This window comes from Carlito syrichta, unplaced genomic scaffold (genome assembly GCF_000164805.1).
Source record: "Carlito syrichta isolate Samal-C Ts95f unplaced genomic scaffold, Tarsius_syrichta-2.0.1 Scaffold302622, whole genome shotgun sequence".
NCBI classification, from domain to species: Eukaryota; Metazoa; Chordata; class Mammalia; order Primates; family Tarsiidae; genus Carlito; species Carlito syrichta.
This window is the reverse complement of record NW_007246718.1, coordinates 474657-497991: the sequence shown is the minus strand read 5'-3', so window position 1 is coordinate 497991 and position 23335 is coordinate 474657. Positions and strand designations below refer to the sequence as shown.

The 23335-nt window shown below is 41.2% G+C and overlaps 1 protein-coding gene across 2 annotated transcripts in view; it reads left to right on the top strand.

Annotated features, from left to right (window-relative positions):
• The window catches only part of CPPED1 (calcineurin like phosphoesterase domain containing 1), a 132967-nt gene that overhangs the window by 12180 nt on the left and 97452 nt on the right, over window positions 1–23335 (top strand). For both annotated transcript variants that reach the window (XM_008057036.1, XM_008057035.1), the window contains exon 2: window positions 11464–11682. In XM_008057036.1, coding sequence (XP_008055227.1) covers window positions 11464–11682 — 219 coding nt within the window. The remainder of the gene's footprint in view (window positions 1–11463; window positions 11683–23335) is intronic.

The window sequence follows — 23335 nt, the reverse complement described above, 5'->3', positions numbered from 1 at the left end:
TATACATTTACTTATTAATCCTTTGCAGTTGGCCCAAGGACTTGTCTTGGAGCATGGGTTTACAGATGGGCCTGTGTATAGCCTTTCTTGCATAAACAACACCCATAATGAGTCTCTTGCAATTTGGGTTCTTTCCAGTGGAGTGGCTGGTTAAAAATCCCTTGGAAAGCACTCTGAGTGAAGAACTCTTCTAGGTTTATATGATTTTTTCTTCAGGTCTTTTACATGCATCTCCCCAGCACCTATTTCAATAGTACTTCATTTTTTACCAGCTCATCTTAATTGAGTCTTCCCAGAGCATTCATCTTAGTTTTATTAGAAACAACTCTTTACACATTCATCTTTCTCTGGTTTACACATTTTATTAAGTGATTTAAGAATAAGAGTTAGCATAAACAGCTTTGAGGACAGCTCTCAATGGACAGGTGGTACACAAACATCTTGAGGGGTAGGCACAGAAGTGTGCTGCGTGCAGGACGTGGAGAGTTGTCGAGCAGCTTTGGTGGTCATCTTGCCCCAGGTGATAGTGCCTTCAAGGAGGACGTGGAGAGTGTTGGTCAAACTTTCTAGTGGGTCTAGTGGAGTTCTGTTCAGAGAGTATCTTCAAAGAGAGGCCTAACTGACCGTTTTTATATTTGTGCACGGTGTGATTTTTAACTTTGTCAAACCTTTCATTGAGGAAGGGGCAGTATCATGGGGATGAGGCAACTGGAGACCCCATGAGTCCAAGAACTTCTGCCCTTGGCTCTTAGAACCAAGAAACACTTGTGGAGGGAAAGAATGTTCAGACTCTCTGCGTAGTCTAGTTTGCAAAAGAAAAAGCAAAGAAAAATTTAAAAATCCTGGTCAAATTTTGCTAGATCTGTTTTAAGAGGCAGCTGAGATAATGTATGCATTGACTATGATTTACCTTGACTTTATCTCCCTGAGGGCATTGAGACACTTTGGTAACAAACCAGTAAGTGGGTAAGTCCAGAAGAGGATTGTGCTCTCCTGGCTCCCAACCCTTTGGCCTGGCCACCACACCATGCTCCTCATCTGTCCCCAGCCAGCTCCTTCTCCTGTGTTCTGCAGCTCTCCTGTTCACCCAGATGCCTAGGTAGGAGTCATTCCTCACCTCTGTTCCTTCCCTCCCCTCCACCTCCAAACTGTCCCCAGTCCTGAGCATTCAACCTCCAGCACACACTTTGGCTTTGTCCACTTCTCTCCTTCCCAGCTCCTACCACAGTGACTCTGGCCACCCTCATCTCTCACCTGGACGGTTCCAGTAACATCTGTGCCCATGCTTGCCCCTCCAGTCCATTCCCTGTGTAGCATTCAGGAGATCTCTTGAGACAAAATTGGAGTCTGTGACTTTTTGACGTGACTTCTCCCTGTCCCTCTCTTTGTCTCCCTGATATCTTCTTATTCAGGTCACAGTTTAAAAGAAGCCTGTGTGATTGTCCCATTCTAAATTAGATTGCCTGCCAGTTACTCTCACCCATTGTTTTCCTTTATGACACTTATTACCTATCATTCGCATATTACTTTCTGTGAATTTGCTGGCTCTTCCTACCTGTAGACTAGAAATCCTTGGAGGACAGGAAGCCCAGACCTAGGATGGTGTCTGGCAGGAGTAGATATTCAGTGGCCATTTGCTATTGAGTAAAAAGATGAATAGGAATGAATGCACTACCCCTGGGTCACCTGTGCATCATGGAGTCTCTGGACAAAACCAGTAGAACAGAACAAAACTGAACAAACCAATAGAATCCCTTGTGTGACCACACCAGGTGGCTGTGCAGTTTATTCACTACTCAAAGGCACCTGTTGTAGGACGTTTTGCGTACCAGGTAGGTGCCATCATGTGAAGCCGCACCTGCCTGGAGGAAAGGTTACCATTTCTTCACATTCAGGGCTTGTTTCCCCAGCCTTGTGCCTACAGCAGTGTGTCTGCTCAGAGAAGACATCTTCTTCCACTTCTCCCCAAAGTACTGTCTGGGTCTGCAGGTGCCTGCTGTCTTATCAGGGGACTGGGGGAAAAGTCACATTAAACATTAAACATCCACCAAAAACAGGCAAACCCCAAATGTAGCACTGCTCGTGAAAACTGAGAGAGGTCTGGAAATGTTTTTTTCTCTCTTTAGCTGTTGTCTCGAACAGTGTTGGTCAAAGCCAGTGATGCTGAAAACCACCTGGCCAAGAAGTCCCGGCCCATCTGCTTTCTTAGCTCTCTGAAGGGTTGCAGATAAAGATTTCAGCAGGGTAACAAGTGTGGCAGCCAAGCCATGACTCAGAAACTTTTGTATATCTCGAAAACTACCCTTTAGTTTAGGGTGCATTTAGGCCAAGAAAAGTGACGTTGAGTAAGTGCACTTTAGTACAGGTTGAGCTCCCAAATCTTAAAATCTGGAATTCAAAGTGCTCCAAGTTCTGAAACTTTTTGAGTGCTGATTTGATGTTCAAAGTTCAGGCCCAAAAGCATTTCAGATGTCAGGTTTTGGGATTAGGAATGTTCTACTGGTTTGTATATGCAGATGTTCCAAAATCTGAAAACATCTGAAATCCAAAACACTTCTGACCCCAAGGATTACAGATCAGGGCTACTCAAACTTAGCACAAGTGATTTGGAGACTCTGAGGATATTGCTGTCACAGTTAATTTTTTTTTGAGGGGGAGGACAGGATCCTAAAGGACACTTTTTTTTTTTAAAACAGCTCTTCATATACTCTATGATTGACACTTTTAAAGTGTCCATTTCAGTAGCTTTTTAGTGTATTCACAAAGGTGTACATCCATTACCAAAATTAATTTTAGAACATTTCATGACTCCAAGAAGAAACCCCACACCTCTTAGCTGTTACCACTCCCAAGTTTTCTGATCCCCCAACCCTAAGAAACCACTAAGGAGAGACACAATTATCTGCTGCATTATGTTCTGGAAACTTAACAGTTGGGACATTTAGATTGTTAAACCAGAAAGAGTCCCAAAGTGGTGAATATTGTTTAGCTACTTTTTTTAAAAAATCACTAAAATAAGATGAGTCCCCAGAGAAGATGAAGGGTATTGCCGGAGACATTTAGATGTGATTCACTGTGCAGATTGCTATTGTGAGAAACTGCAAAAATTGCCATTTGCTCTTTAGCCAGAAAGCCTCCAGGCAGCTGTAAAGCCACCCATCTTTGCTGCTTTATAGCCAAAGCAATATCCACAATAATATACAGGAAAAGATGTTAAGACCAAAGTATGTAAATATATGTATCCCTGTCCTCAAATCTTTTCTGAGCCTTACTATGTGCTATGGGAACAAAGAGTTGGGTGAGTCTTCAGTAGTCTTGTCTGTGCTAAGAAACGAGTAGGGGTTACTCTGAATGGTAGTCATGGTAACAGTAGCTCACATTTGACTGCTTACTCTGTGCCTGGTCCAGAAACTTTACATGTATTAACCCATTAATTCTTCACAACAGCCTTTTTGTGGTAGGTGCTGTTATTCCTACTTTACAGAGAGGTTCAAGAACTTGCATCATGTCATATTGTTGGTACAGGGTGGAAAATGGTATTTGAACTTGGGCTTCAAGCCTCAGAGTCTGGACTCCACTGGGACTAGGTAAGGGTTTCAGAAGATGCCCAAGGTGAACTAGGGTGGGGAGAACTGCAGGGAACTGTCCTCATACTTCCTTTATCCCTAGGTGGGAAGTATGAAGACCTGGCCCAAGAGGGAGGGCAGTGGTGGGAACAGGAAGGCAGGACTGCTGCAGGGGAAGTTGTAGGTGTGGAATGCTGCAACTTGGCTGGCTTCCTGGACACAGGGTCACACAATACTGAGATCTGAAGAGTGGTGAACTAGGGGTGATGGTGGCAAAAGTAAGGACATCTAGAGAAGGAGCCAGTGTTGAAGGAACAATGATGAATTTTCCTGTGGAAGTGTTGAATTTTAGGTACCAATGGGATGAGCTAAGATCTTGGATGTGTCCAGAAAAACAAATGTACTAATACTACATTCTACTCATTTTTAAGTTAATTCTGTGGCTTCCTAATCACCATAAATGGAGAAATGCAACCCCTGATATTCCTAATTTATGTATGATTTTGAGTTAGATAAAATAACAGGAGATTAAAATCTTGAATTCTGAAATATTCTTGCAATGTAATGATGTGATGTTGTAATGAGAGGAGCCCTTTTAATAAGACTGCTTGATCAGTGTCTTACCATTTTAAGTCTGTCTTCCAAAAGGCAAACTAGATTTAGAAAAGGTGACTTTTCTTTACAAAAATTGAGAAAGCTATTTATCACTACATTCTACCTTGAGTTATTTGAGGCTGGTACAAGTAACAGGTTTAGCATATCATGAGAGCACAAAGTATTACAGTGTCAGGTATTACTTAATAGCATGGCTCACACCCGTAGGCCTTTCTTAGTTGGATGATGAAAACTGATTCTTTTGCTTTTAAGGGTGCATTTATTATAGTTAGTCATTGATTAACTGGTAATAGCAAAAGGATCAATGAAATTTCTAATTCTTGGCATATGTTAAAAAGTCAACTTTCATTAGCAATTGATAAATATGTCCAAAAGGCCTTATAAAAATGAGAGAGAAAATATATTGACAGAGGCAAACTCAAGAAAACATTTAGTTCGTGATATTAAAAGTACAACTGGAAAGAGCGATTGCAATTTGAATATCTGTCTTTTAGGCAGGATATTGGCTCATAAACAGAGTCTCATGAGAAGAATTAATGGTAAGCCACTGTGTGAATTCTTGCAGGTTTTTAAGATTCTTCTCCTTATGCATTTGCTTTGTACCCGATGATGTCTAAAGAAAACCTACAGGCCTTTTCTGTCCATAGTATAATGCCACTCAGAATGCTCTGTCTCTGTATCCCTCAGTGTTGAGATAGGCTTCTGTGGCAACCTCTTATCAATTAGTTGAAATTTGGAAGTGACCAGATCTTGTTCTGTGTACAACAAATGAATCTGATTTCTAAGATCAATGGGCAGTGAGACCTCATCTCTACAATAAATAAAAAAAATCAGCCAGGCGTGGTAGTGCATGCCTGTAATTCCGGCTACTTGGAAGGCTGAGATGGAAGGATCGCTGGAGCCCAGCAGGTCGAGGCTGCGGTGACCGGGAGTGGCCACTGCACTCCAGTCTGGATGACAAAGTGAGGCTCCAACTCAAAAAAAAAAAAAAAATTTTTCGAAATTAATTTTGCAATTTGATTTAGAAAATTATGGCAACTCATTTTTTCTGACTTTTTGTTTGGACAGACATAGGCACTCCTTGCTGGATACATCTTCTCTATAGCAGTCTCACCTTGTGATCAGCTGTCCTGAAATGAAGGAGGGGTGTTCTATGGCTGAACAGGCAAAGTTTGGGCCTGGTTTGCCCCTCAGACTTTGTAGATCTTTCTCAATCTATTTGCCTTTGTTGGGTCTCCTCTTTCTCATCTCTAAGCAAAATGGAAGCCTTACCATAGATAAAGGTTCATCATTGCAGATGCCTGCAGGGGCCAGATGGTGAATTGGGCTAGGTGGAGGACTATGGCAAGTTTAAGATCATAAGACCTGTGTAAAGGAGCTGCCGCTGTGTAGACCCTACCCAATCATTGGCACACTCCATTTGGGCCTCACGTGGCCAGATTTCCTAAGAGAATCCAAAAAGCTAGGCATATATGTGAAACTCATTAATTTAAAATGTTGGCAACAAATTCAAAATTTTATAAACACTGCATAGGTCCAGCAAAATACATCTGATAGCCAGACCTTGTCCACAGGTAGTAAGTCTGTAATCTCTGGAGGAGATCACCATTTAGTACCCACAGAAGATGAATGTCCGAGCCTGAGCCAGTAACCTGAATCAGCCCTGTAGTGTTGGCAAAGACTTAACATCAAGGCCTACCAGGAGAAAGCTCTGGGCCTTGCCATCTTGTCTTTGTATACAGTCACCTTATTTACTGAGACATTTCATTCGAAGGAAACTTCTTGGAGACGAAAATGTTGGTATCAAGGTGGACAACTTGAGCACAGTCAGGACGTATTCCATCTTCTTCATGGCTCTCTCCTCTCCATGCCAGCCCAACCCCACTGAGATTCTGGACACTCTTGAGTAGAAAACTGCTGCTCATTTATTTTGTGACCTTGAATGTGAGCCATGACTACTTCACTCCCACTCCCCAACCTCTTCTCGACTTGCTACTAGCCAGACCTCAGCATCCCCCACTTTGGTTAAATGAAAGACTGGTTAAAGTAACTGAGAATTCCTCTAGCACTGACAATTTCTAGTACTTAGGTGGAAAAAAGTGGGCTTTGTGAGTTAAACTTTCTAGTCTCACTAGTATACTGGGCTGCAATAATGGGCTTTTTCAGCACAGTATTGGAAGGTCAGGTGCAAACTTGAAATTAACTGAGATAAGTATGTGAGGATAGGCTTGGGTTTTATGTTACTATCAGTGGCCAACACAGCTGGGCCCAGTGATCTTGCATCCTGGTATTATTCATGCCCTGTGTGATCCCCTGCCCTTGAATATGGACTGGCCTAGCAACTTGATAATAATGAACACAACACCGCAAAAGTGATGGGATGTTACTTCCCTCATTATGTTACATAATATCGTAACTTCCATTTGCTAGCAGATCCTCTCCCTTGTTGGCTTTGAGGGAAACAAGTTTCCATGTTGTGAGCAACTTGTTGGAGAAGCCACATGGCAAAGAACTGAGGGCAGCCTCCAGCCCATGCCATCAGGAACTGAAGCCCACAAGGAGCTGAATTCTTCCAGCACTGCATATGTGAGTTCCTGCCCTTTGTGAGTCTTCAGATGAGATCTAAGCATTGGCCAACTCTGTGATTGCAGCTTATGAGAGAACCTGCAGCTTGTGAAGACCAACCAAACCATACCAGACTTCCACAGAGGCTATAAGATAAATAAATGTGGGTTGTTTTAAGCCGCTACATTTGTGTTAATTTGGTGCATAGCAATAAATAGATAGCTAAATTACTATCTCTTTGAATCTGTTAAAAATTAACATTGATAGAAACCATAACTAAAGCTTGGGGAAAAAAATTAACTCTGAAAAAGTTAAATTCATCATGGACATTCTTGTAGCAGATTTCAGTATTTTAATTTATTAAATATATGCTTTACTGTGTATTAACACTAAATACCCTGTAGGCATTATCCAGAGCTTTGTGTCAGTTGTTTTAACAGACTACTGTCTTGCCAGACTAATTTTTTGTGTAGATGGGGTCTTGCTATGTTGCCTAGGCTAGTCTCAAACTCCTGGGCTTAAGTGATCCTCCCAAAGTGCTGGGATTACAGGCATGAGGTATCACGCCCAGCCCTTTCAAAGAATTTTGACTCGTTTTTGAAAAGCAATTTAAAGAGTGATGATTAAATAGTAATTGCTAATATCAAGAAATGTTTAGGGCTAAATACCTGAGCTAGACATAGGCATAGACCAAAAAACAAACAGGAAGATATGCAAAATCAGGTCAAAACAAAGCAACAAATATCTCACCACTCACAAGAACATCAGCACCCTCTGAGGTGTTCTTTTAGTTTAGGGAAACAAAAGACCCTCTGCTTCTGTTTCTTATCTAGCAAGCCTAAGTTGCCAGCCACAGAGTTCCTTGACTAATGCAGGCCAGTGCCTCCAGAAATTGGATTGGGCCAAAGGCAGATCTTGACTCAGTAGGTCTGGGTTGGGGCCTGAGACTCTGCATTGCTCCCAGGTCATGCATGGTCTAGGGCCACACTTTGAGGGCTGACGCTGTGCCCAATTCTGCCCGTGAGCAGCCTGCTGCCTAGCTGCCCTCATGTCACCCTCACCACATCCTTCTTCCTCAGCCTCCTTTTCCACGCAATTCTACACCTAAATTAGGGTTGTCAGGCATTTACCATTTAACTGAGCAGTCTCACATTTTCTCACACTTTCTCTAAGAAAGTTAGGGTTAAAAAAAAAGATCCTGAGTGTCCTTTTTTCAGTAATGACAAATGCCCTCATAGTGTATCAGAGTGTTTTAGGAATGGACCTCAGTTTACCCAAACTTCTCTGGCTCATGCTGCCAGAACAGTGCTTCTGGAGGGTCTCCAGAGAAGAGAGACTGTGCCAAGGAGCAGGCACCTGCATAGTTCTAGAAGGAATGGTGTCACAAGCATTCCCCGGCCTTTGAAGACTTCTCTCAACTAATACCTAAGGCTTGTCCTGGAGTAACTCTAAACTTGGGTGAAATAATTCAATGCAAATATTGTTAAGAATTCACTTTCATAAAAGCCTGCCCTTTTGAGGGGTGGGAGAGATATACATTTACAAAAGATTCCTCCTTCTAGAACTAAGCATTATACTCCCCAAATGTCCTTCATTCAGCCTTGATAAAGATTAAGTTGAGACCTAAGACCACCAGCTTTTGTAGCAGGATCTTCAAGAGGATCCAGCTACTTTTGAAAATGCAGAGTCCTGAGGCAACACATCACCTTATTAGATAAACAAGGAAGATTGAGTATTGGTATATGTGAGCTGTTGTTTGTTTTAGTTCTAATGCATTTATTTTGTATCTTGTCATAAAATTGAGATTCTACGTTTTTGCTAAGTAAACAAGTAATAATGAAAGATTTATTTTAATAGCTCTGAGGACTATTGACTTTTTGAAACTCTATTTGTCATAGGAAACTATTTGCTAAAACGTTTGCTGTAGGGAGCTGTTTATAAACTCTGTTGAAGAAGGTTGATTTATGCACTACCTTGGGGTGCTGATCACCTCCCTGATCTGGTTCTGATTAATTCATCTGGTTTAAATGGCTCTGAAAACCTCCTCAGAAATAGGAGTACAGCTAAAAGCATTCACTGGTGTAAAAAGGTTATTATGCAAGTAAAATAAATAGTTGATGCTAACAATAGCTTTAAAACACAAAGCAAAATCTTGGTTTTTTTCGTGGCACAATGTCCAGTTCTTCAGGAAATCTTGTCTTCTTCTTGAACCCTTATTTCTAATGCCCGATTCATAGGTATCTTGCTGTGTAACCAATTACTCTGAAACTTAGTGGCTTGAATCAGCAAATATGCATCATCTCAGATTCTGTCAGGAATCTGGGTGCAGCTTAGCTGGGTTCTTCTGCTGCAGAGTCTCATAAGGCTACGATCAGTAAGTCTTGTGGTGCTGTGGTCTCATCTGAAAGCTCAGTGAGGGAGTATCCTCTTCTGGGTTCACTCACGTAGTTGTTGGCAGGATGTAGTTCCTCACAGGTTTTGGCCAAAGCCTTCCCTCTGTTCCTTGCCACATTGGCCTCTCTGTAGGGTTATTTACAACATAACAGCTTTTTACCTCCAGAGCAAGGGCTCTGAGAGACAGAAAGGCAGGAGGGGAGAGAGAGAAACAGGGAGATGAAAGTCACGGTCTTTTTATAGTCTGCTTTTTGGAGGGACATCCCGTCACTGTATTTTATTTATTAGAAGCAGGTCGTTAGGTTCCACCCACACTCAAGGGGAAGGGGGTTGTACAAGGATGAGAATGTCAGGAGGCAGGGATCTTTGGGGGCTTAGAGTCTTCCTGCCTTTCATAGTAAGTGCTCAGTAAATGAGAGTTGAATCACTCAGTGCCTGCTGGATGGGCTTTCTCACTGTCCTCAGTGAATGAATAAACCAGGGTTCATGCAGTCCTTGTTCATGCAGACTGAGTCCTGGCCTATTGTGATTTGATCGAATATCTGTGCTGTAGGTCAAAGACTATAGGTGGGTTAATGTGCATTTATAGTTTGATTTATAAAGTGTGTAAAGGTATTTTTGTTTGTTCACTTGTTTTTCTTTCTAATTCTGGGGGAGAAAAAATTAAGAAGGGCAAGGAGGCCTGAAGCCATGGTCCACTCTAAGATACTAATAAATTCCGTAAGGTGGGTGGGAGGGTGGCCATGGAATTTAAAAGGTTACCACTGGCTCTTTCTTGCCATTTAGGTCTCAGCTTAAATGTCACCACCTCACAGAGGCCTTTCCTGTCCATCCAATTTAAACTAACCATTGCTTCACTCTTAATCTGCATAGCCCTTAGCACTCTGTGACTTTCTTCCCTGCTTATTTATTTGTTTATTGTCTCTTTCCCCCAACAACAACTAAGAACTTGGAGAGCGGGGACAGCTGTCTTGGTCACCCTCATATCATGAGCACCTCACACGGGGCCTGGCAAACCATAGACTCTCAGTAGATATTTACTGAATAGACAAATTAATCAAACACGTGGACATGAATTGATTCCAAAGAGCTTTTTGGAAATTATAATATTGTTATGTCTTCCAAAGGAAATGCCATTTATTCCGTTAATGTGCATAATACATTAATTTATTAAAAAGGAAAAAAAAAACAGCCTCAAGATTATGGGATAGTTTTGTCCCTTCCACTAAGTGCTGGAGGGCCATCTGGCAAATCAAGTCACTTCTGAGCCTCACATATCCTCAGAAAATATATATGAGGGAGCTGAAGACTAGAGGTCCTCAGGCTGTGCTCTGTCCATCACCAGATCCATCGCAACAGTGCAAGCTCCAGATGCTACTCTGTAAGAGCTGCTCTGGTTTTCATGTTTTCAACATTGGTTGGCCACATAAGATTATGCTCAGAGAAGGGATTCTGTCACCAGAAAAAAAAAAAAAAATTGAAACCCACATGGCTTCCACACCCACTAATAGCCATTTTGGCTCTGCCTAAGCAGGCTCCCATGTCAGTTCTGGCATGAAAGGGTAGAGACCTGAGACCCGCAAAGCCTCTGCCCAGCAGAGCCTATTGGAATAGAAGCCGAATGATTTCAGGTGACCTAGATCCCCTTCCAAGAACATGAAGCGTTCCCTCCCCGCCTCCAACCTCACACCTCGCTGATGCCCACATCATGCTGCCTTTGAAATGTTAGCATCAATTTTTCTTGTTGTTTTTTTTTTTTTCACATTGACTTACTCATTTCAAGATTTCATTTCTGTTATTGCAGTTCCCACTAGATAGCCAGAGCTTCTGAGTGCCAAGTTTTATAATTAAAATTCTGTCACATCCCCCAAAACATTGGAAATGGTACCATGAAACCTAGCAGAAAAGATTTATAAGTACTTCACCTAGTAATTTAAATATAATACTTCTGGCAGCATTCAGTTTTGGGGGTTTTTAATTCTAATTAAAAACCTTTTATTGAACATGAATATCCTCTATACCATATTCTGCTGATGCTCTATGCTTCCTTTTGGCCATCTAGCTTGTAAATAAACAGCTTGGTTGCATGGCAGGAGCAGCTCATGTGGATTTTCCTGGCCTCTGGGAATCATCAGTTCCCAGGCATAATTAGTATAAATCAAAATCCTCTAGACTATGACAGGAAAATGGTATGTTTGGACAGCAGCTTATTAAAATGACCTACTTAATTTAAGAAAAATGTTATATCTACTTGCATGGTAACCTGATTGCTTTCTATGACAGATTTTGCAACATCTCTCTCTCTCTCTCTCTCTTTTTAAAGAAAAGGAAAGAGAATGGAAAGGTCCGTTCTACTTCATTCAAGGTGCAGACCCACAGTTTGGCTTGATGAAGGCCTGGTCCACCGGGGACTGTGACAGTGGTGGTGACGAATGGGAACAGGAGATCCGTCTAACTGAGCAAGCTGTCCAGGCCATCAATAAGCTGAACCCCAAGCCCAAATTCTTTGTTCTGTGTGGCGATCTCATTCATGCCATGCCAGGTAAGACTTGGATTATTGCTTGTGACCTCTTTTTCTTCAGCCAGTCATGACCACATTTGGGCAGGAAAAAAAAAAGCTGGGCTTGATGGCCTATGCCTGTAATCCCAGCACCTTGGGAGACTGAGGGGTAAGGATCACTTGAGCCCAGGAGTTTGAGACCAGCCTGGGCAACATAACAAGACCCTGTCACTACCAAAAAAAAATTAACCAGGCATGGTGGCACTTGCCTGTAGTCCTAACTACTCGGGACGCTGAGGTGGGAGGATCTCTTGAGTTCAGCATGTCGAGGCTGTGGTAAGCCAAGACTGTGCCGCTGCACTCCAGCCTAGGTGACAGAGTAAGACCTCAACTCAAAAAAAAGAAAAGATTTTGCTCCAAAGGGACCTTTATTCAGTAACGGCCCATTCTTTCTTGTCATGATTGTTGCAGTATCATTGAACATCAGAAAGTGCACACTCATTTTATATTTAGAGTTTGATGAGACTAATCACAGTAATTAGGCAGAGCTGCAGTTCTGATGATCAGAGCTTAATATGAAAAATGGAACAGATTCCCACGCGTCACCTTTTTGCATTTCCAGGGACAAACTTGAGCTGCTTCCAGATACTATATTCATAAATGTAATTTTCTCATTTCTTTCTTCTTACACTTTTATTTCTCTTGCATTTGTTGGTCTTTTTTGGTTGCAAGTGACAGAAATCCAACCTAAACTAGAATTTTTTTTTTAAGGTATATGTTACCTCATGGGACTGTGAAGTCCAGGGACAGATCTGGGTTTTGGATACAACTGGATTCAGGGTCTCAGCAGTTGTTATTAGGACTTGATCTCTCCATCACTCAGCTCTGCTTTCCTCCGGGTTGATTGTATTTGCATGCAGGCTCTCTCTAGATAGTGGCTCCTGGGAGCTCTAGATTTATGTCCTTTTTATAGAAGCCACAATAGAAAGAAAGTGCCTTATTCTTGATGGTCTAAAGTATCAGACCAACACTCATCTTGCTCATGTGGCTCCCCTGCAGCCAGAATGTGGGGTCATCTCTGCTGCAACCATGTGGCCTGAAAGATAGGATGGTTCCCCTTAAAAAAGTGAGATGCTGGAAATGTACAGTAACAGATGTTTTTTAGAATTGTTTTTCTTTTTTTCCTGCTTCTCTGATATCTTTCCCTCCCAGGCAAGGATAAAGCCCAGTGAGCAAGTATAAGCAAATGGAAAGTGCCCCTGCACCTCCCACAGCCACCTCTGCCCCTTACTTGTGCCCTGTCCCTGCTTAGTGGGACAGAGGTGACCTGAAGACCATTGCAGAAAATGCAGCAATGTCTGTGGGTATCTGTTTTTGGTTCACTCTACCTCAAAAACCAAGACTCTGAGTCCTACTAGGATGCCTAACTCCTTAGGAAGCCGAGGCACCCTGCAGTTAGGCTGGGCGCATTAGAGACTTGTTAGTCTGGCAGCCCACATATTCAGAACAAAATCCAGAATGAATATGTGAGAATGGAGAAAGCTAGCTTAGAATTGCTCTCCCTAAAGTCCAGGGAGTGTACCCAGGAGAGAAAATCCTGAGATCCCCGCCCCCCATTCTCTCCTTACTCTTATCTTACACAGAGGCATGCATTGACTTGGACCTGGTAGAACTCTGGGATGTCCTCCCTGATGAAGCAGCTGTTCTGGTAGGTGGCAGGACTGACAAGAGGGAATATGAAAGCAGTAGACACAGACCTGAATTAGATCTCAGGTGGCAGGGATGCCAGCCACCATTGGCCACTGATGCACTGAGTGAGCATGGAGAAACCCATCTTCTTAGGACCTCAGGTTCTGAGCAAGAACCCAGTGAAGCAGCAAGAACTTAAGACCTCAACATTCTGGGGCTACATAGTACAGGGACAAAAAACGCCAGATCTTTGTGAACCAATGGTGAACATCTCAGCAGCTTGGTATAGAAACATATTCACAAGGATGACCTTGAACTTTGTTTCATTGAGAGGTAAAATCTTAACTACTTGTAAACTTGACCACACCTCGTGACCCAAAGGCTCCTAAGTGTCGAGATGGTATCATACTGAAATGACTACAGTCGGCTCCTAAAGGAGTTAGAAATCATTGCAGGACTCAGTTTCTCACGTAAAAATAAATAAATAAATAAATAAAACCAAGGTTGTATGTTGACTGAACAGATTCATGCTATTTCCAAATAGAGCTGCTCTCAGTTCGCCATTTTCCTTAGGCTCATCTGGCCCTGTTTGCATTGCAACTAGAGTACACACTCTGGACCACACAATGAGCAAACAACTGCTCTTACTGGACCCATGAAAATAAGATTTCAAATTCAACATTTTTCTGTTGAAAATGGTTTCTTCTCTGTATTTTATTTTATTCTTTTTTAGAAGCAGGTTCTCACTCTGTCACCCAGGCTGGAGTGCAGTGGCGCTATCATAGCTCACTATAGCCCCAAACTCTTGGGCTCAAGCCCTCCTCCCACTTCAGCCTCCCAAGTAGCTGGCACTCCAGGCTCACGACCACCATGCCTGCCTAATTTTTGCTTGTATTTTTTATAGAGGCAAGGTTGCCCAGGTTGGTCTTGAACTCCTAACCTCAACAAATCTTCCTTCCTCAGTCTCCCAAAGTTCTGGGATTACAGGTGTGAACTACCACGACTGGCAGTTTCTTCTCTTTAAAAACAGAATATTATGGGACTCACTAGAATTATATAACTTGTTCTTGCAGATGTTTACCAACTTGCTCTGAATTCTGTTAATGTATTCAGTCATATTTGAAAACCAAATTTAAAACAAAAGCTTTTCATGTGATCACATTGCTTCTTAAATAAAATATGCTGAGCATGAATTAAACATTGTTAATGAAAATAAATGGTTTTTATGATCAGCCCTACCATTTGGTCAAAAACACTTTTGTGAATGTGAATTGGCAAACTTTTGAACCTGTATTTTATATTCAGTGCGACTCAAGCAGAATTCATAATCTATTCTGAAGATTTGGATGTTTTGTGGGATTTTAACTGAGCCAGTGAAAGGGCTGTAACTATTTTGAATATTGTGGTCTGAGATTAAACAGAACATTTTAAAAATATTTACCATTTTTTAATATGCATTAAGTGACTTCCCTCTCATTTATTCAAGGATAGACGCTTAGAAAAGTAATTATTAGCTGGGCTCAGTGGCTCAGCCTATAATCCCGTGCCTTTGGGAGGCTGAGGTGAGTGGATTGCCTGAGCCCGCGGGTTCAAGACCCACCTGGGCAGCAAGACCTCATCTCTACAATAAATCAAAAATCAGCTGGGCGTGGTAGTGCATCCTGGCTACTTGGAAGGATGAAAGGATCGCCGGAGCCCAGCAGGTCGAGGCTGCGGTGGCCGGGAGTGACCACTGCACTCCAGTCTGGGCGACAGAGTGAGACTCCAACTCAAAAAAAAAAAGAAAAGTAATTATTTGCTCTGTTTGGCACATTGTTAATGATCAAATTCATATATTACTAGGTAAATAAAATCAGAAAGCATACTGTTATTTCTGCCATAAGTAATATTTTGGGTCAGGTAGATTTAAGATGAAAGTGGAGGAAAAGAACTTCCAGAGTGATACTTTACTAAATGAAGTAATAATAAACATTTCCATTACAAATATCAAGCATAGTATTTGTTCATCCACAGTTATTTATTGTGTACACACTAAGCGCCAGTGATAGCACTAGATGCTTTGGATATAACAGTGGACATGAGATACTAGGTCCTTCTGTGAAGCTAGAGTCTGGTGAGGAAAGCATGGATGGTAAGAGAGATCTCCCACAGGAAAAACCCTAAGAAATGCAAGCTTCTTTGTTTCAAAGTCCATTTAGTTTTGAAGTATGTTTTCATTATGCAGACATCTTTTTGGTTACCTTGGTATTTTCTTATTTTATAAAGCTTCTCTATAGGATACGCCACATTGTAAGTTGCAAATGAAGATTTGTACAAGTATTGAGACTATTGATTTTCATCCTTCACTCTTAAGCCCAGGGTTACTTTCATCAGTCCTACTGACATTGAGGCTTCGACCCACTGACTTTGTACCCCAGAGCCTTGTTAGATTTCAACAATTACATGGAGAGCTGACAAATCAGAATGTGCTGATACAATTAGAGTGCAAGAGATTCCTTTGAGCCTTTAAAGTCATTTGTTAATAACACACATTTGTCCATACCTGTTTATTATAACTTGCCATAACCATACAAAACAGATAATACAGGGCGAATTCCTCCCTTGATACAAAGTCTCCTTGAAGAGTTCTTTATGTATTGACCTCTTCTTGACCGACTATTACCTGATTTAGTTTCAGATGATGTTTTAGCCTCAAGAGTTCCCCTGTTCTATAGAGGCAGGCAAACCTGCATTAGCTGAATCCAGGCTAATGGTATATTAGTTGCCTATTGCTTCTGTAACAAATTTCCACAAACTTACTGGCTTCAAACAGCACGTGTTTATTCTCTTATAGTTCTGGAGGTCAGCATCTGCTGGGGTGTATTCCTTCTAGAAGTTTCAGTTTCTAGAGGCTGCTTGCATTACCTGGCTCTTGCCCCATCCTGTCTTCAAAGCCAGCAGTATTGCTTCTTCTCTCTAACTTCTGCTCTATCGTCTCATATTCTCTCTCTTACTCTGACTCTCCTGTTTTCCTCTTATAAAGGCCCTGGTGATTGTATTAGGCCCATCCATATAACCCAGGATAATCTCTCCCCCTCATGATCCTTAACTTAATCACATCTGCAAATTCTCCTTTGCTATATGAGGTAACATATTCACAAGAACCAGGAGTTAGGTTGCTGAACATCTTTGGAGGGACATTTTTCAGCCTACTGCAGATGGCATGGGATGGAATTCAGGGTCTGTTATCTGCCAGGAACTGTGCTATTAGCTCACCTACTCATCACAGTCTTGCAAAGGAGGTGTCATTGTTATTTCCATTTTACCTGATGGAGGAACTGGCTCAGAACAGTGAATGACTTTTCCCAAGGCCACTCAGCTTGTAAATGGGGGATACTTCATCTGTTTCTATTCTTCATGCACTTCCCATTTCCCAGCTGACTGCTCAAAAAGTAGCTGGCTCCCAGAGCAGCAACTGAGACTTGGTAGAAATGCAGAGCCTCTGCCCCTCCCAGACTCAGCGGGTTAGAATCAGCATTTTATCAAGATCTCCAGGTGAGTCTTATGGACAGTGAGGTTTGAAAAGCACTTACAGTTTGAGCATCCCTAATCTGAAAATCTGAAATGCTCCAAAATCCAAAATTGAGCACCATCATGATGCCAGAATGGAAAATTCCACATCTCTTGTCCCAAGCATTTCAAATAAGAGATACTCAACCTGTAAATAGTGACAGTGAAGATGATGTTAACATTGCAGGAGAAGTACCAATAGATGACACAGTGAAAGTGTGGGTCTTAGTTTATTTTCTGTTGTTTACAACAGAACACCTGTGACTGAGGAATTTATTTCTTACAGTTAAGGAGGCTGAGAAGTCTAAGGTCAAGGAGCCACGTCTAGTGAGGGCCTTCTTGCTGGTAGGACGTGCCTGCAGAGTCCCGAGGTGGTACAGGGCGTCACATGGTGAGGGAACTGAGTGTACTAGCTCGGGCCTCTCTTCTGCTTCTTAAAAAGCCACCTTTTTAAGTGCTAAGGTATCATACCCTTTTCCTGTGATAACCCATTGATTCATTAACCACTAATCCATGAACAGATTAATCCATTCATGAGGGCTGCCCTCACAACCCAGTCACCTCCTAAATGCCTCCCCTCTTGGTACTGCCACATCAGGGATTATATTTTGGAGGGGGCAAATATTCAAAACCATAGCAGTATGTGATGGGCTATTAAAGAACTAGAACAGCATACATTCATAACAGAACATGACATCATGTCAGCTGATGAAATCAGAGAAATTTCTAAGACAAAAACTGTTGTTAATGAGACAGATGCCTCTGGAGGAAATATTTTAAAAAACCATCCAGCAGAATGCCTTCCCATCCTTAGAGGGCTCACTTACTGGTCCTCAACTGCTGCTGGTGTTTCTTCTCACCTAAAACAATACAATACAGTGTACATTAACCTTTTAATCAAAACACAGCATCATGGGTGGAGACTGAAAACCTGCTGTTGTCTGTTGTTTAGCAGCTGACACAGATAATCTGGTGATGTTACTATGCTGTGTGGTTACCCTAAACACATTAGTTTTTCACTGAATTAATGGCATGTCATATTTTTTACTGTTAAGTACTTAAGTGTGGATAAGCATAAGAAAATGATTACATGTAAATTCAGAGTCAGGAGTGATTATGAAGCCAAACAACCACAGATTGTTCACATGTATGGCTGAGATAGTGACATCTTTACTTTCTAATGGTATACAAACTTTGTTTCATGCACAAAGTCATTAAAAATATTGCATAAAATTGCCTTCAGTCTATGTGTATAAGATGTATATGAGACATAAATGAATTTTGTGTTTAGACCTAGATACTGTCCTCAAGATGTCTCTTAATGTAATATGCAAATATTCTAAAATTCGGAAAAAATCCAAAATCCAAAACACTTCTGGTCCCAAGCATTTTGGATAAGTGATATTCAACTTGTACTAGACTAAACTGCACAGGGCCCTACATTTTTTGCTTTTCAATTTATTACATATAATTTTTGTGTGTACACAAATGGTTTATGAAATTCCTCTTAACTGTTAAAAATAATGATGTTTAGCAAGAGAACCACCATTTCTTTAGACTTACCATACTCAACTTTCAAGGGAAATGCTTTAAGTTTGTAGATTTTGCTTTTTACACAACAGTTTGCAGAATGCAGGCTGACCTCTCCTTTGCAGGACTTTCAAAACAACACTTTGATGTCCAGGCAAACAACCACACATATAGGCTTTAAAAAGAGTCTTTATGCAGAATGTTCAGGCGAGCTACAATGGGTTCTTTGATTTGGGTCATGCACCTGCACATAATCCCTTATCTGCCATTCCAAAGTTCAGAAAGCTCTGCGTACTAAGAACTTTTTCTTAAGTTTTAAATGAACTCAGTTGGCAGCAAAGCTGCCCTAAACTGACCTGAGGCTATATATAGTGTTTATTTTTCCCACTTAGTGAGAATATTCATGTGTTTTGCTGGTTAAATGTTACTGGGTTTTATTACAGGGTACTGCCTGAACCTCAGCTCTAGGTGTTATTTAATATGTGCTCTGTGCCCTGTATTATCATTCTGTAGTTTGAAAAAGTCAGAATTTCTAATTCGATCTAGCCCAGTGAGTTTAGGTAAGAGCTTATGAATCTGCAAAGTTGATACTTTTGGATTTACAGTTGAAGAAACATTTCATCACTAAAAGCAGAAGGCTTTTCCCTCATTCTGATTCAGTGTAGTTCTCCAAGTTAACATTTTCAAAATTAAAAGCGTCCCAGACATCTTATATTTGAATTTTGGGGGACCCTTTCTGTTGGGACCAAAGAGATTCAGTATGAAAATGGAATTGACTTCAGAAATGATTTCAACAAATTGAAGGAGAGGGTGCATGCCCAAAAGTAGTATTTGCTGTAGATAAGTGCAGAGTAATCCACTTAGGCAAAAAAGTCTTAACTTCAAGGTAAAGAAGGGCTGGACTTCTGCAGATATGACAGCAAAAGGCCAGTGAGGAAAGGAGTCAAATCAACAGAGTGATGGTTAGGAATGGGAGACACCATGGGAATGTAAAGTAGAATTACTGACAAATGGAATTGTGGTTTTCCATTGGGAAAAAAAGGCCTGAGCGAGACCCAAAAAGTTGTAATGCATCGAAATTGGTAACCCTTCACCTTAAATTAGATGTGACAAGCTGGGCCAGTGTCCTGATAAGCGTAGTCATGGCCAAATGACCAACAAGACTCCTTCCTCACTTGGAGATTTCCAATTCTGTGATGAACAGATAGAACTGAGAAATAAAGCCATTGAACAAAAATAGAATGTTCTGGTGTGCTGGGCTTCAGGCAAAAATAGAGCCATTTGTCCTTCTGTGGTTTATATGGTCCAGGAGGGTTGGAATTCATTTTCCTTCGGCTAGGCAAGCAGAAATACATGAACATAATTCTAGTATGAGACAGACTATGATAAGCAAAGCCTCAGAGTCATAATTTTGAAAACCAAAGCCAGGGTTAAGGCTCTAGCCAGGAAAAGGCCTTATCTCATCCCTCTAACCTCTGCAAGTTCACCTTCCCCCAGGCTAGTTCTAAGTTCCTAAAGGGCAGTAGGGATGTGTGTGTCTGTGTGTGTGTGTGTGTGTGTGTGTGTGTGTGTGTATCTGTCTGTCTATATTGGCATGTATTTTCATTTATTGCCCAGTGAAAGGCATGTGGAAGGTATTCAGTGAATTTAGGTAAAATAAATCAGAGGGAGAACCTCAAAAACCCCACAATTTATTTATAAAAAATTGTGTTTATTCTTATATGTTTAAATTTCAGTCACCTTCAAAGTACTCTCCATTTGATGCAATACATCTATCAAGACACTTTTTCCACTGCCCAAAATAGTTTTTGAACTCGTCACTTTTGATGCCTTTTAGTGCTTCTGCTTTCTTGGTTCCATCTCTTCCACATCAGCAAAATGTTTCCCTTTGAGGACTTTTTCATCCAGGGAAACAAACCAAAAGAAAAAACCAGTCAGGGTGAGATTGGGTGAATAGGGAGGGTGGGTCACAGGGATCATGCCATTTTTGGTCAAAACTGCTTAACACTCAGCATGGTGTGGGCTGGTGTGCTTGTAAGTCATCCATTATGAAATAGGCAAATGTGTTGAAAGAATCTCCAAAAAAATTTCACTGAAGCCAAACACAGTCTCTCACAACAATGCTAGCTGTTACTCTGATGCTGATGAGTTCCTAGAACACTTACCTAGCAAGAGAAGCCTGTACTATAAGTGGCCCACTCTCCAAAAAATAATTCTAGGTTTTTTTGGGTCCTCCCTGTATGTTTCCTGTGATCCTTAGCAAGAACCCAGCACATGGTAGGCACCCAGTACAAATTTCTGGAATAGATGAATAAATATTCAATTCATTTCTTTATCAAATCTGTATTGAGTACCTACTTTGTGCCAGGCACTGTTGTAGATGTTTGTGCTACGTTAGTGAGTAAAACAGAAATCTGTGTTTCACCTAGAAATAAGAAATATAGATACATAGAAACATGAAATTTTTTCTTTTTTTGTTATTCTAATCTTTTGTGGGATTCAAACTAGAGTAGATGTAGATCCGTTTTATTGTCATTTTATAAGATTTTAAAGATTTTTGATCTGAACATATTCCTTTTGTAAAGATGTAAAATATATAGAGAATAAACTTTGCCTTTCCTCCAACCCCAAGTGCCTCCCTTGGGGTCACCATAGTTAAAAGTATGTGTGTGTATAAGCATGCTTTTCTTAAATACACATGGGTATACTGTGCACATTGTTCTGTGGTTTACTTTTTCCCCTTCCATATGTCTGGAAAATCCTTTTATGTTGGTACATACAGGTTTATGTCAAGCTTTTAGTAAGTGCGCTGCGTTCTGTGGATGGGAAATTGGTTAATCCTCACTCCCAGTCATAATTAGGGTGATAATCTTGTGATACTCCAGGTTGTACTTAATCTGAGTGTCCTCAGATGTGCTTTTGTGTAATGAGGTATTTCTTCACATTGATTGGCTGAGTTTGAAATCCATTCTAGCATTTGCACAGAGAGAACACTAGCCAGTTTCCTCAGTTGTTCCCTGGAGACCATCTTTCAAGGAGGGGGACTGACCAGCACTTTTCTTCCTTACCATTTTTGTGTAGCTGACAGCCTCAGCCTCAGAACTTAAGTGATAAGTTCCTGCTCTGTCCGCTCCATTGTAAATACTCAGAAAGTCCCCATTGGACAGAAACCCCTTTGTCCATATTAAAGTAAGATCTGTTTGTTTTGTTTGGGTTTAGAGAAGCTTTCGTTGTCTGTATAATTAGCCTTGAGTTTTGATGTTAAGTGCCTACTCCAAGGCTCCAAGAAATACTAAAATTTAAATACAGTTTACTCTATGGTTTAACATAAAGAAACAAAAAACGGGAATTACAGGTGTGCAAGAAAATGATTCCTTAGTTTAAATATCACCAGCCTGGAATGCACTGGTGCTGTGGACGCTCAGAATTTCCAACAGGTCATGTGCAGGCCGAATGCTGAGTAGTACCCTGAGAGCAATCAGCCAGGCCCTGCAGCCCACACAGTCCTTCACATCCATTATGAGCCCCATGAAAGCATCTGAGCAATCAGTGACAATGCCTCTCTTCTGCTGAGGCTGATTAAAAGTGGTTTGAACTAATTTACCTAATATTACTAATTAGGGAACTTGGAGCATTACTTGAAAAGTTGTTTCTGATTAGGTGTGCGATCATCCTTCCACCCCTGCCAGCATTTGCCACAGGGTAAAATGGCAGAGGAGCTGCACTGGCTGCTGGCTCTGTCAACTCTGTTGTTCCAATGGGGTTTCTGTCCAATGGGGACTTTCTGAGTATTTACAATGGAGCGGACAGAGCAGGAACTTATCACTTAAGTTCTGAGGCTGAGGCTGTCAGCTACACAAAAATGGTAAGGAAGAAAAGTGCTGGTCAGTCCCCCTCCTTGAAAGATGGTCTCCAGGGAACAACAGAGGAAACTGGCTAGTGTTCTCTCAGTGCAAATGCTAGAATGGATTTCAAACTCAGCCAATCAGTGTCTTAACCCGTTTTTTTGTCCTGGACCTCTTTGGCAGGTTGTTGAAGCCCCTGGATCCCATCTCAGAATATTGTTTTTATATACATGAAATAAAAATGCATAGGACTTCCAGGGAAACCAATTATATTGAAATGCAGCTATCAAAATATTTTTTAAATGACTTGATATGGTAATATACGCTTCTGTGTGGATCTGTTACATAACACAGTCTAATAGGAGGGCCAGTAATGCTACCATAGTCCCAAAATGGCAGTGAGCCATTTTGAGTATTCTAAGGTATCTGCAACAATTGTAATATCATAGGAAAAAGCCATGTGATTTCTCATGGTGAGAAAGTCACGGGCACTAATAGCCTTGTGATTTTCTATTAATAAATAATAGAAGGGAATGCTAAATATCAGTTAGAAGTTAATGAAAATTTGGTTTTCTTCCCATTCTGGTTTGGAGGATGAACCCCAGATCCCCATGGGCCCAGATTAAGGGCCAATATCCCTGTGCACATGTGCACATACTCCTTGTCTTTGACTTGTTAGAGATGCCTCTTTCTAGTCAACATGTATATATTATAGTTGACCAAGTCTAAACTTAATATCAGAAACTCTCCCTTTAATTGAAGACTAGAAGACTTCTCAATTGTAGCCTATAGCACATGAATATTGATTATTCAATGAAAAGAAATGACAGGACCTGAGTAATAGAGACTGGTCAACAGGTGTCTTTTGATGAAGGAGTAACAAAAGCTTCCATAATCTTTCTGTCTTGTTTCCACTATAAAAACTGAAAATTGAGAGAGATTTGGGTTTTTTTGTTTGTTTGTTTGTTTGTTTTGAGTTGGAGTCTCACTCAGTAGCGCAGACTGGAGTGCAGTGGCTGCTCCTGGCCACTGCACCCTCGACCTGCTGGGCTCTGGCGATCCTTCCGCCTCAGCCTTCCAAG